Genomic DNA, 14081 nt, shown 5'->3' on the forward strand with positions numbered 1-14081 from the left:
CACCTCTCTGCAGCTTCAGCAGCTAAACTTCGAGTTTGAGTTTCAACATGGCGGACTCTGAGCTGAGACTTTGACTTTGCTGTAAACGTGAAACATGTCTCTGTGTTGATTCATTAAATGAAACATTACGTTTTGTAATTTTGGTTAAAATGTTTAAATAATTAACTTTGTTGAAATTGATATATTTGTCATTTTATTAAACTGTAAGTATTCATAATGGACTTATTCAAAGTATATTGAAGCTTGTAAAAATGGGGCCCTCAAGCTCTGAGGTCAAAGGTCACGTGGTCTTCAGAGTTCTCCGTCCCTTGCTTATTGTTGACCTTTGTGAATGACCCGACCTTAAAACTGTGTTTTTGGAGTCTGCTGTTGTGGCTTCTCCTGCCGTCTAAACGTGTCAACAGAGTTCACAGATGTGATTTTAGGAGGGTCACGAACATAACTACGCTGCCCCCTGCTGGAATGGAGGGCAAATGTCTGGTACTTATTCTAACAAAAACAATGTGAACTCATGGTACCTCATAGTGTTTGGACTCAGCAAAAAGGTCTTTTACTTGCAGTAGAATAAGTTAGAGAAGTTTGCTGTAAGTCAAAGAGAAATATAATCTGTAAAAAGTTCAAAAGAGATGAAGAGTAATAATCTAAGGTGATCCTCAAATAAGTGTAAAGCTTTAACAGATGTTCAGAAAATATCAAACAAGACTATTTAATCTTGTATAGCAAAGAAAGCTGCATGAAGGTCTTATTTGAATCAAGCATTACAGCACGGTGATTTTATTATGCTGTAATAGCTGTGTTTTATTAAATATACATTTAGTAAAAACTGAAGACTCTCAAGTCGTCCCGCAGTGAAGTTTTTCAGGATGTTTAGAGGCTCAGCCCGTGAAGTCACCCAACTCTTCACCAGGTATGAGCCTCCTTGTGAGGTCTCTGTGCAATCCAATAACAGTGGACCACAGCGGTCGCCATGGCGAAGTCTACCCGCAGCCCTGAAGAGGTGACATCATCGACAACCAATCAACGCACTGAAAGGGGAATTTATTTATCGTTCCCACAGTGCAGAGGTAACACAAGGAGAAGTCTGGAAAACAAATCAAGATGAGATGTAGAGAGCTGTGGTCAAGTTTGGCATGTTTTGAACAAAAGTTTTAAAAAGTTTTATGAATATTTTTGGTTCAGAACTGAGCACTTTTACAGACTGATGTACTCGGGAGAAAAGGCAAGGAAAGGTCCAGCAGCCTTAATAATGTAAATTAACATTTTTTACTTTCACTTTTTGTTCATGTGTCAAGTTAAAAATTAGTCATCAGTTAGGCCATTTGTCTGATAAGTGAAGAAGTTTAGTGGGACTTGATTTGAATGTTGAAACATGACAGAATGAGTATTTCTATTGTCTCTTTATATCCTTAAGTATACTGCCTTCACATCAGTAAATAAGTGAGCCCGCATAACTCTGCATCTTCACAGGCCTGAGCTGAAGCTTTATGAAAGGAAGCATTTTACTTCTGCAGGATGTTTCAGCAGATGGCGCTATAGAGGTTGAAAACTGTTCCTATATCTACTTACAAACCTAGAAAGTCTAAGTGACAGCACACACCCATGATCTGATACTGCTCCTGCCTTGTTTGTTTTTTGCATGTGTAACATTCTCAAGTTTTTTCTCCATGTGTTCATCAGCTGACTGACACACCAACATCCACTTTCTTATACTCAACACAACCCAGCAGCATATTTCCCATGCCTCCTCAGAGCCACGCAGAGCTCCAGGGAGAGATGAGGGCTCGGTGGGACGTGTCTCCTCACGTCGCCCCCTCTCCCAGTGCCAGCACTACTGGCTCTAATCCTCCATGGCGTACCTGGCAGATCTCTCTGGCGACACCGGCTCTGAGCGCTGCTGGCGTTGTTGCAGCCTGGCCCGGCCCTGCACACCAGCATCCCCTCTAATCCTCCCCGCCTGCACCGCCCGAAGGCCCAGCAGCCTGCAGGGAAGTAGGGCAACGGACGTGAAACAGAAAGAGTCAGTCAATCTCAGGTCAGCAACTCCTCAGTGCATCTGCGCTCAGAACTGAACTCTGACACCACTCCAGCATTCACTTCGACTCCTGAGGCTCATACAAGCTGTTCATCTGTTGGATTTATCGATTCTTTATGTTTCCTCTTTATTTGTTGTTCTCTTTTTTTTTTTATTAACAGATTTCTTCTTGCTTGCTGGCTCAGTCTTATTCCTTGTCTTTTCTTTTAATACTAATAATATTAACCGTCATAACAGCTTTCTAACAGCCCCATGACATGTTACTCATGGCAACGCTTACACAGGAGTGGACATTAACAAATCATATTTCACTCACGTTGCTGTAATTGAGAATCTTTTTTTGTACTTTTTTATTATTGCTAAAAAAAAAATGCATTCACTTTTTCTTACGTACATTTTTGGTGGAATAACTGTACCTCATAACATTTAAAATAGCATACATTACTAAGTGAACAAAGGAAAAAGCTACACCTACCTGTTGACGCGTATAGAAGCACAGGTGGATCTTGAAGACACCTTGCATTGTGAAGGTGTTTGAATTTAACAACCTGGTTGGAGGTTCATACTCTTTCAGTCAGGAGAGATCACATTTGACTTTTCAACCCCTTCCCTATCACCTCAGTTATTACAGTCAGTCAATTTTAAACAAATAACCTTTACTATTTTTAATATCATATTGAATACGATGAAGATTTTTGCTCTTGTTTCATCTGAGTTCTTTGTACTTTGCTCCTTTTTTGTCCCTTGCCTAAACGTCTGCCTCTTCAGCTGTAGCTAAACATGGAGAGTTCCTTGGATTTGTTGCTATTGGACTCTGTAACCCCGCCCCCCCGTCCGTCCTTCCTCCAACCTCCTCCTCCTCTATTCATTGTCACTTTCCCCACGATGTCAAAGGTCAGGTGTTGGGAGAGGGGACTGGGGTCTGAATGGAGAGCCTGGGGACAGTCTCCGTTAGTGAGGGATTAAGTTGTCGCTGTGTGGAGAAAGGTGGAGGCGTCGCAGAGTCACACAGACACTCATCAATGAGGATATTTTGTTAAGAGAATGAAAAACTCTCACAAAGTCACGATAAGCTCCTGGAAACAACAACTGACAACACATGAACCGGTGAACCCGGACGTGTTTGTGTCACTTAAGGACATTTTACCGCTGAGGTGCAACTTCAGTAAAGGAAAAAAACGTATTTAAAACAAATAGTGCGGAGAATGCTGGTTAACCTTTAACCTTTAAATATAAATCCCTACATGAGAGGAACAAATGATTTTCAGTGTTCGTCAAAGTCGTCAGGGTCTTTATCATTTTAAAAGAGTCCAGTCTTTGTGTTTTTGCTTTGGAGGTTTCTAGTTTCAACCTCACTACATTGTCAATGATAATACTTTCAAACCAGCTGTGAGGGCACAGATAATACTCAATATCCTGGAGATTCATTCAGATTCAAAGAAACTAAAATGAATACTGCTCAGTGAAGGTCATGCATGTGTACCAACAACAAAAACACATTTTCATTGTTTATTATAAGTCGAATTAACTGGAGAATTGTTTTTTTCCTATTTCAGCACCACTGATTTAATAACTGTATCACACAAGTCCTGACTAAGATATATTGCTGTATTGACATTTTATACCTCCCCTAGTCAGAACAGATCTGTCATGAACTACAGGAGCTTGGACAGAGAGGTCGTCCTGCCAGGTTGCTACTTCAGCTTGGCCTGGCTCTTATTAAGTGGCAGCTGTCCAAACTGTGGGGCGAGCTGGCAGCTCACAGGCAGGACTGGCTGTGTTAGGATACTGTAACGCAACACAGAATTACCTGCACAGAGACGTGAGGGATGCCTATCGTTAGCAGGTTCTGTCGCGCCCTGGCCTCCACAGCATTGCGCCACACTACAGAGTGACACTGTTGAGTAAGTTTGTCCTTCATCCTGACCCTCACAACAACAGCGGCAACTTGTTAAGCAAGTCGGTCCAGAGATCACAAACAGGGAGCACAAATCATTATTCTACTTCTAAAATATGAACATCAAACGTGGCGTTCCTTCAAAAGGACTCACAACCGCCAAGATGAAAGCTGTTTGTGGTGGCATCTTTTCAAAACAATTGTCTTTGGTCAGTTACCGTGACATCTCATCCATCTCCTCCGTCCCGGGCCTTAAAAATCCAAATTCCTTTTAAAGAATGTGGCGAGTGCGTTTAATGAAGCCAAGCCGTGGCTTCGCTAATGAGTCAAGCCCAGTAATGGCCGGAATCCCCCGTCAGACAAAGCAGCCAAATACCTGATGGCTACCAATCATGTTCTCTTCTTCATGGGAAAAAATGCACGCAGTTTATTTTGCTGTCTTTCATGTCCCCAATTAAGAGGGACAGTTGAGGGCAGCGTGGTCCAGTGCAGATGGATTTAAGGTGAAACACTGGGCATACAATCATTAAAGATAAACATCAATCATTTCATTGACTTTACATATAGACTGATGAGTGTGTGTGTGTGATTAACAGTCCATGAAACAATGAAAAATGCACGGTAAAGGCTTACAAGGGATAAGTAACTGATATAGTAAACAATTTATTAGTAAAGCGGACAGAGCGAAAACCTGCATTATTTGTAAAGTCCAGCAGGGGGCGATTTACGTGATTGTAAAAATGAGTCCGATTTACAACTTAAAGTACAAACAAAAGAGAAAAAAGAAGCCCGTTGCAACACAGCCTGAAAAGATGATATTTACTTAAGCCCCGCCTCTTTTAATGGCCTGAGGTAGATCTTGTACATCTAAATGTTGCCCTGTCTTTATTAAATTGGCATTGGGAGCTGAACTGTGTGGCCCTCCCTCTGTTTTTATGCGGCCAATAGCCGTTTATAGATTGTGATTTTGAGGTGATCAATCCATTACAAGGTGGGCCCAAGCCCCCCCTCTGAACACGCCCCTGGTCCCAGAGGCCTTTCTAAAGTATGCATGGCTCACCTGACTGACAGACGAGTGGTTTAGCTTTTTTTCAGGTTTCCTCAACTCCTCTTTGACTGGTGATTGATTGACCAAAAGTTAGGTCGAGACAGCATTTCAAATATGCCGATCGATGGGCTTCAGAAGTCTCCTCATGCAACGAGTGGGTGACGTCACTGAGACTTCGCCCATGTTTAAACAGTCTATATGGTGCCAACACGAGATCAACTTTTATGTTTTTTTATTGAAATTCCAACACTTTCTATTGGATACATTGTCAAATAAGTCACACATGAGTCTGAACTGACAGGACTTTGGTGAATAAAAGTGATCTGTTAATCTAATGACCCTTCCTCAGCTGTAATTTGCGTCATACTCATAATTGAATATTAGTATGTTCACAATAAAACAAGATGATAAACATCATCAGCTCTGAAAAATGTCAGCCTGTTAGGATGGCTTTTTCTCTCAGTGAAGAAAATAAAACCACTCTTCATACCTTTGCAGCACTGAATAAAGAAAAGGCTTCCTGATGTCTGAGATGTTATTTCTCTCCACATGCAGGAGCAGCAATACGTCCATGATGAGTTCGTCCAGATTCCACAGAGATGCCAATTAGAAACGCTGACGCAGCATTGACGCTCAGAGCAGAAATGTCTTTTGATCATCGCAAACAAAAGGCCAAACGACTTGTGTAAACAGAGCAGATATGTTAGTCTGCATGTGCATGAAAAGAACCATTATAATCTGTTTATTTGTTGCTCCATCTAATAGGAGTCGAGCGTTTTTTCTACTGAAACAAAAAGAGAAAACAGAATACCTAAAAGTGATGGTGCAGTTGTAACAAACCATGTCACCTTAAACAATCACTTCCTCTTGACTACGTTTTTTTCTATACTGGAACACAGAAGGACTTCTATCCAGCTTTTCTTTTACAAACATCATCCCATGTTGCACTTTGATTATATCACCAATATCGGGGCACTAGTTTTCTCTACTCAAAGCACCTCTTTGTAATATCTTCATCACTGAAAAACACCTAAGATGGCACTTATTACATCTTCTCAAAAGGAAGGGCACAAAGAAGAGAGAGCGCTCTTTATCACATTTTGTACCCTGAAGAAATTGGCCATTTATTGAAGAAATCTTTACGGAATCACTGCTCAATATGTAATGGAAATTAAGCAAGGATGTCCAAATGGCTGACTCACATTTCATTAGTAATAGTGTCCACAAAATTTATATTAAAAGTCATGTTAGTACAAAGGTTAAAGGTCAAGCTTCGATGGAGGAAAACACTCAGGGACAATTAGCCTAAGTCTGAATTTTGACTCCTTGTTTAATTGAATCAAACTCCTCCCCTCAGGTATGTGGTACAGATCGTTGTACGCCAAAACAACTAGACACAAGAACAGTTTCTCCCCGAGCTGTTAACACATGGTGTCACAGTGTCAGAACCATCACTGTACAAGAACACCCACTGTGAATGCAAATAGGAATATTTATGCACTTTTCACCTACTTAATCTTAATTAAATTTGCCCTGCCATTAAGTAAAAAATGAATAAACAGTGTAAATGTAAATCTATTATATGATTACATACAGAGGCGTCATGAAAGGGTGGTGCCCCCTCAGTTCGTTTTTGGACTGGATTGTTCTCAAACTTTAGTATTCAAATTGTTTTTATTTTTATCAATATGTAGTAATAGTAAATACTATTTAAAGTATGGAAGAGTAGCATGGTAGCATGATGCTGCTGATTACATATTTTAAGTAGACTGGTACAAACTAGTTTCTTGTTAAATTGTAGTTTTTTTTATTATGTAATATTTTAATGTTGTAGGCCTACATTATGTAGAGCACATTACATCAAAGTCAGACTCCTTGTATGTGTGAGCATATTTTTGACCAGAAAGCTCTTTCTGATGTATGAGACACTCATTATTCTTTTAAAAGAAGACTTTCAAAAGAAGCCCGAATAACTTTTTATTTTTTTTCCGTTTATTATTAAGTTCTCATCTTGAATATTTCCAGAGAACGTGCACAGGCTCCATGAGTGACGTGTTGTTGTTTTTTCCCTCCCTCTGCCCGGTTTGGGATTTGCTGCTCAGAGACATGCCTCCCTCTGCCTGGCTCCTTATAGCCCCGGAGAGGCAGGAATCCTGGACGAGTGGTACGGACATCGCCGACGGAGACCACAAACACGGCGCGGAGCGTTCCCCTTTAAACACGGTCTTATGACTACAGACTGCTTCAGGTCAGGACGAACGGAGGACCGGAGCACCAGAGCAGAGGCTATACCCGGGGACAGCAGAGGACTGGGGACACACAGGACACAGCTCCCCTGCAGAGGCTGAATGTTTGGAGCCACACTGAGAAAACAGCTGGAGTTAGACGGATACTACCTCACCTGTCTGCAGGTAAGACTACAGCTACACCTGTTTCTAATAGGATCATTAGGCTGTAAGATGTACCTGAGAGGCTGTAGCACTTATAATATTATAAGTAAGAAATGGATCCTTTACTTGAGTGAAAGTTGCAACAATCTAAGACTGTATTTGAAGTGAACTGTGCACTCTTTTAAACTTTAAGTGCAAATTAAATATATTATGTAAAGTAGCATCAGTACCCTTTGACCATTTCAAGTCCAAGGTAAAAGTGCTAATTATGCAAAACATCATGCTTAATATCAAATGAGTCTACCATCGTTCTATGACATCTATTACAAGTATCTTAAAGTTTTAGTATTGGGTCATGAATTGACATGTAAGTTGCAGCAACATGTTCACGTTTCTCTTAAACAAAGTGACTTTATGTTCATCTGCTTTATGTTCTCTTCAGTCAGTGCAGTATAACTGATGTGAAACAGTGAACCTTAAGGTTCAGCACAGACCAAAAGTCAAAGTATACCCAATACTTTGTAAAAGCACTGGAGCAGGTGTTTCTTCCATCTCTGTTGCTGTGAGGTGTCTGTAGACTTGTGTTTCTGCAAACATTATAATATATGCCTCATCAATAAGCTCCACAGTCGTGTTAAACTACAGCACTTATCATCAGTGCGCTTTGACTGCTCCGAATATTTGACTTTTTTTTTTAATTTCACTGCTGTCAGGTGTTTTTTGTGTGGACATAATTGCTGCAGCTGTTTGCTTTTTGTTGCTCATTCATATTTAACGAGGTCTTCACATCAACAGTGCATGTTGATTTTTTTAAAACGCAGATAGAATTCATAAAACGACAGAGTTAAAAACATGTCGTCTTAACTTTGATTTACCTTTGACAAATTCATGCTCAGCTCATCTGGATTTTTTTAAATGACATAACATCAAGCCGTATTCCTGTTGAGTGCAAGGAGAGCAAAAACACACGAAGGCCACATATGATTTCATGCAGAGGATGGTTAAAAACAATTCCAGTATTTGTGCCATCACATCAGATAAAACAGTTTGTCTTTGAAAATGTTCATATTTTCTCCTTTCTGGTTCAGAATCCTCTGAAAGTGAATAGTTTCCTGTTCGCTGACCTCACTGACCTCAGTCAATTCCCTTTCTTTCCCTTGGGCTTACAGGATTTAGTTTTTTGGGCAACCTGTTGCACCCTGAGAACACATTTCCCCTCCTGCAGCTCTGAGGTCATGTGTCGCCTGCCGGTGGCTTCACTCTTCATTTGCTTCTGGTTGGTTGAGAGGAGCCAGTGTGACGGCAGCCTGCAGGACAGCATGGGAGATCTGCACACCAGGTTCGCCGTCAGCCTCTACCACACGCTCACCGAAACCGAGAACAGCTCCAACCTCATCGTGTCGCCAGTGAGCGTCTCTTTGTCCCTGGGGCTGCTGCAGTTCGGTGCCAGGGGCAACACACTGGCTCAGCTCGAGGGAACACTGGGATACAATGTGAACGGTAGGATTCCTCCCAAAGTTTCGATGTATTCATTGTATTCAGCATTGGCTGCTCGTCGTGCTGTGAGGTGATGCTGGTGGCCCTCAGTGCGGTTGGTACCAGGTGGTGTGGAGCAGTGCTCCAGCTGCTTCGGGCCCTGCAGAGCACAGTGGTGTCTGGAGCCATAATACCTGCCTCCACACCAACTCTAATCTCATTAACCACTCCTGCAGCTCGGCCTGCGGGTCGACAGGTCACTGTGTTTCATTTCAAACTAAATGAGAGAGAGAGAGAGAGAGAGAGAGAGAGAGAGAGAGCCGCTGTTTGTTTCATAATGTTATCTTCAATCTGCGAGTCAACAGGGGAGGATGTTTACTTTAAAGTCTAATTTCATATATAAGAGCTTTCTCCTGAAACTATTTCCATCAGCTCCAGAAGAAAGTCTTTAAATACGTTTTAAAGTAGCTGAGCTGAATTTAAATATTGCGTGAAGCTGCATTCAAATGAAACATCAAATGTTTTTACGCCAGGAAGATTCTCCAAAGTCAAGTTAACGACTGATCCTTTTTTTTTAAAATCCAATAATCAAATTAAAAACTCATTTACTGTAAACAGTAATAAGCAGAACATTATCAGATCTGACAACTCACCACCAGAATTCATTCATTAATGGTAATCTAATAAGCAATAATCACCGTAGCTAGCACACATTTTCTCTTTCAGTGTCGTGGCTCGTTGCTTCCACTCGAACAACAAAAAACCTAATGCGGGTCGGTGTGTTGTTGACTTCAGAACCACTGAATCAAAAAGACGTCATCTGTCAGTAGAGATGTCACTGTGAGCCCATGATCCTGATCCTCATTCTGCTACTGAATGATTTTTAAAGGGATATTTGTGGCTTCATATGCCTTTGATCAGGGAAAGAGAGAGTGGGATCGGAGCCACGGGTTAGATTTGAACTGGGGCCCATCTGCCTGAAGCGTCCACAGCCTCTGTACACGGGGCTGGAGCACTAACCACACTACACGACTGCTCCCCTGCTAATACGTTTTTACATTATGGCTGCTCTTCACTTTATTCCTTAACATTCACAATAAGATAATAATGATAAGAGAGGCAAGAAAGCTGCTAAATATCGACGATGATACGAGCTCTTTCCACAAAGAAAAAGAAATAAAACGAAAACACATTCATCCATGAAATCAGTTTAATCCATATTTGAAATGTGGCAAAGAAAAGAATGAAAAGGAAAAACTCATGCATAAGATGATGCTCTAACTGGCTGCTTCTACCTGCTCATAATGACTTCAGTGCAGTCAGGAAAGAATTCTGAAAATGAAAAGTTTCCTGTTCCCTGTGGGTTCACCAGGCTGAACGAACCACTTAAGCAAAGTTAAATCAAATCAACGTTTGTTTGTTTTGTCCTGCAGGGATTTGTTGCAGTTTCAGTCGATTTACCGTTGGAATCAACCAGAGACTGTTGAGTTATCTCAATCGAATTCAAGATTTCTCTGCTGTAGAGACAGTTTTACAAGTCGACAGAGTGTTTAGAGTGATATGTTCTGATTGTGCTGAGGATCAGATGTCAGGGCAGATGAGAGATACACCAACTGCTTCTAAAGCGAATGCATCGAAGTTGCCCGCAGCTCTGTGGCGTGAATGCTGATCTTGTCCTTCAAGTTTAAACCGAAGCTCTCCTGTCACAGAAACTGTCTGGAGCTCATACCATGCCAACACCTCTGACCTCTCCTCTGCACCTTTCTTTCCGGCAGACGCCCAGGTACAAGACTTCCTGATGCACTCACACATTGATGAGAGTAACACCAGCCACGGGATGTGGCTGCAGCAGACCTGCACACTGTTAATACAGAGCGGCATCCAGCTCCTCACAGAGTTCACACAACACGCAGCAGCATGGGCCAACACCAGCGTGGTCCGAGCCAACTTCAGCCAGCCCAACAACACTCCCAGCCAGCCGGAGCGAGCGAGACACAACCACGGTGGGCAAGGGGCTTAATCATTTGGAACTATTTTTTATCATGGGAAAAGAATGAAACGAGCATGCTTTATTAAGGGGTTTTGTATTTTACATTTTGTTATTTGAATCATCAAAGCTCTACAGAGATGTTTCAGCTTCTTTGTGCTCCTTGGTTTTTTTTTGTTTTTTTGGCTTATTTTCAGATTATGCAAAGGTTGAAATGCTCACTCCTCACTGTGTTTCTCCACAAATAGCCGAACACTGCCAGGTTCTGTTGGCATGAATGAATGCAGGCAATATTCCTAAAAACAACTGGTAAATTTGGCCCCTTCAATTTCAGATTTGCCACATTGCAAAAAGAGTTTAATTACATACTGAGGCCAAACACCATGCAGCTGGAGGGATTTTCTTTTTAGCATCAATAGTTGTTGGAAACTGTTGCACACTGTTGTTAGTAATATTTTAATAAACAGGATAAGGTGACGAGGGAAATATTTTCCAGCCTTTGAGGAGCATGTGCACCATGTGGACCTTTTTAAATGTTTATTCTCACAACTTCATTGACCCCTGTGTTGTCTCTATTAAGAACATGTTTTTCTTGTGTTCAGTGAATCAGAACAACATCAGTCATTAGTCCAGGGCCTGCTGACTTTTAAGAGGTGAGAAGCAGACGACGTGCCCTTTACATTAAACTCTGCCCTCTCCTCATTGCCTCTCAGATGAGATGCTGCTCCAGTCAGGAAGCAGCAGCGGGGAGCTGTCGGGGTCGGGTGAGCCCCAGGTGGAGACTCTGTGGTGGGGTCACAGGCTGCAGATGGCGCTGGTCAACAAAGTGACGTTCAGGGGCGTCTGGCAGAAACAGTTCTTGTTCACAAACACACAGAACCTGCCCTTTATCCTGAGTGACGGGACCGCCATCAAGGTGCCCATGATGTATCAGGCGACAGAGGTCAGCTTTGGTAAGCAATAATATCCATTCACTCATTCCTTCATAAGCTTTTGTGAAATATTACATTTAAACCTAAACAAGTGCAGGAATAAACCCTTTAATCTTGTGCAAAGATAAAAGTCCTGCATCTAGTTGTGAGAATTATTACGTTAAATAAAGGACTCTTCTAGCTTTACAGCATGAAGGCTGTATGATATTTTACAAAATGATACAAGAGCTGATCTGAGCATCATAAACCTGGTGCAGCCCTGCTAGCAATGCTAATGTGAACAAGCTAGCATGCGCACAAGTACAATGCTAATGTTGATGTCTTGAAACTGTTGTATTAAATTGGTAGGAAAGCAAAAAGTTCCACAAAATGTTTTTTTTTTTCTCATTTTTAAATCATTTTCAAAGCTGGGTTTCACATGTAGCTGAATGAATGAATAAAGCCGTGGAAGAATAGTGAACCTGAACTTGACATCTTCCTCTTCAGGTCAGTTTAGGACAGCGTTGGATCAGCGTTACACCGTGTTGGAGCTGCCATACCTGGACCGTTCCCTGAGCCTGCAGGTGATCCTGCCCAGCGAGAGGAAGACGCCGCTGTCCTCCATCGAGTCCCAGCTCACCGCTCGCCACCTGTCCTCATGGTACACCGGCCTGCGTAGAACCAAGATGGACATTTTCTTACCCAGGTTAAGACCATGCGCCCTGTTACTGAAGATCGTTAGGATCAAGCGTTATAAGAGTCGGTGCTTAACGTTTTCTTTTTGGTGCTCAAAGGTTCAAAATGCAGAACAAGTTCAACTTGAGGTCAGTGCTTCCCGCCATGGGCATCAGAGACGCTTTCAATCCATCAGCAGCTGATTTCACTGGAATCTCAGGTATTGATTGTGCCCACCGCTGAACAAAAAGCAAAACACAGAAGTGTGACACAGCTGCGTGTGACTGTAGCTCTGCCATTAGCTAAAAGCTTTGTTCCTTCTTGCAGTGGAGGAGAGTCTTTATGTGTCCGATGCTTTTCATGAAGTGAGGATAGAAGTCACAGAAGACGGGACAAAGGCAGCTGCTGCTACAGGTAAGAGAATCTTTGCATTATGATGAAATAAAAGATTTACAAATGTCACTTTAATTGGATTCTTTTTGGCTCAGTAAACAAAGTCACTTAGATGTGTATCTTTAATCCTTGCAGCTATGGTGCTACTCAAACGATCCCGTGCTCCAGTTTTCAAGGCGGATCGACCATTTTTATTTCTATTACGACAGATTAACACAGGTATTTGACACTCTACACTCATAGATGTGGCTTTCTTTTCATTCTGCTTGAAGTCTTGCTGTATGTTTTAATTTTTTCAAACCATTAGACAGTCAGAGGTTTGATATTTAAAAGCATTCGACAGCTCATAGAAAGAGCTCGAGTTGTGGAATTTATCATAATGAACTTTTTAAAATGTTTAAATGGTTGGTTATATGCAGACTGCAGCTAAACAAATGAGTCACCAGATGTTGAATAGTTTCATCAGTAAAACAAATCTCACAAAACGATCCAAAATACAGTACAAGCACAACATTAAGCAACAATGTGCTCATGATGAAACGCACACGGAGCTCCGATAGCAGTTATGTCGTGCACCCCGTGTACAGAGGATGTAGTCCTTGGTGCGGCGGCCGTGGGTTCGAATTCAATCTTTGCTACATGCAATCCTCTAAACTCCCAACATTTCCTGTCAAGCTTCAGCTGTCCTTAGCCAATCAAAAAGCAAAAAACATTAAAAAAAAAAGAAAGAAAGATAAAAACACTACACACAATGTCTGGAAGAAGTTGCGATTAAAGGCCCTCAAGTGTAAGATTGAACTTGTCTGATTGCCGACCCCTAGTGGTAGCCTGAGAGAAATGCACAGTCACTTTGGCGGTTTCATTCTGTAAATGTGCTGAATAAGAATACAACAGCTTGGAAATAAATAAAAAACTAAGCATCAGGTAGAATAAAGTAACACTTCTGATTTTGTTAACTTATTCAAAAGTAAACAAAAAAGTCAAAAGATTGTTTCTTTGCTGATACATTCTTGCGTTTGTTATCTCAGGATCCATCTTGTTTATGGGCCGTGTGATGAACCCGATGGACCAAGCATCCTAAGACCTTAAACAAACACGCACACACACTCCTCACACCCACACACACTCCTACCCCAAACCTTGGATTTCACTACTGGTATTTATTGTGGACCAACAGGAGGGTCCGCGGACACTTCAGGAAGAGGGACATTATTTTTGTACATGTCTGTAAATAAAATTTTATTACATGTTTTTACACTGGCGGTGTTTTGG

The 14081-nt window shown here is 41.6% G+C and overlaps 1 protein-coding gene and 1 long non-coding RNA gene across 2 annotated transcripts; one reads left to right on the top strand and one right to left on the bottom strand.

Moving 5' to 3' along the window:
- Positions 1-748: 748 nt before the first annotated feature.
- Positions 749-2582, bottom strand: LOC306833233. The gene is made up of 3 exons (XR_013780322.1): positions 2508-2582; positions 1857-1979; positions 749-1081 (listed from the first exon to the last, which is right to left on the bottom strand). It is a non-coding gene; the product is annotated as an uncharacterized lncRNA (long non-coding RNA).
- A 4712-nt stretch (positions 2583-7294) lies between these two features.
- serpine3 (serpin peptidase inhibitor, clade E (nexin, plasminogen activator inhibitor type 1), member 3) lies at positions 7295-14066 on the top strand. The gene is made up of 9 exons (XM_079358155.1): positions 7295-7388; positions 8537-8867; positions 10619-10846; positions 11544-11783; positions 12249-12447; positions 12536-12636; positions 12744-12830; positions 12945-13028; positions 13838-14066. The coding sequence occupies exons 1-9, from the start codon at positions 7326-7328 to the stop codon at positions 13888-13890; spliced, it is 1386 nt and encodes a 461-aa protein (XP_079214281.1). The 5' UTR covers positions 7295-7325; the 3' UTR covers positions 13891-14066.
- The last annotated feature ends 15 nt before the right edge of the window (positions 14067-14081 follow it).

The sequence above is a fragment of the Symphodus melops genome (assembly GCF_947650265.1).
Source record: "Symphodus melops genome assembly, chromosome: 12".
In the NCBI taxonomy this organism is placed as follows: Eukaryota; Metazoa; Chordata; class Actinopteri; order Labriformes; family Labridae; genus Symphodus; species Symphodus melops.

What these genes read in the sequence shown, in the direction of transcription:
- serpine3 (XM_079358155.1), top strand. Translation starts at nt 7,326, where the DNA reads ATGTTTGGAGCCACACTGAGAAAACAGCTGGAGTTAGACGGATACTAC. An exon ending in GGCGACAGAGGTCAGCTTTG is followed by an intron (nt 11,784 to 12,248) that starts GTAAGCAATAAT and finishes CTTCCTCTTCAG; the next exon opens with GTCAGTTTAGGACAGCGTTG. An exon ending in AAAGGCAGCTGCTGCTACAG is followed by an intron (nt 12,831 to 12,944) that starts GTAAGAGAATCT and finishes TAATCCTTGCAG; the next exon opens with CTATGGTGCTACTCAAACGA.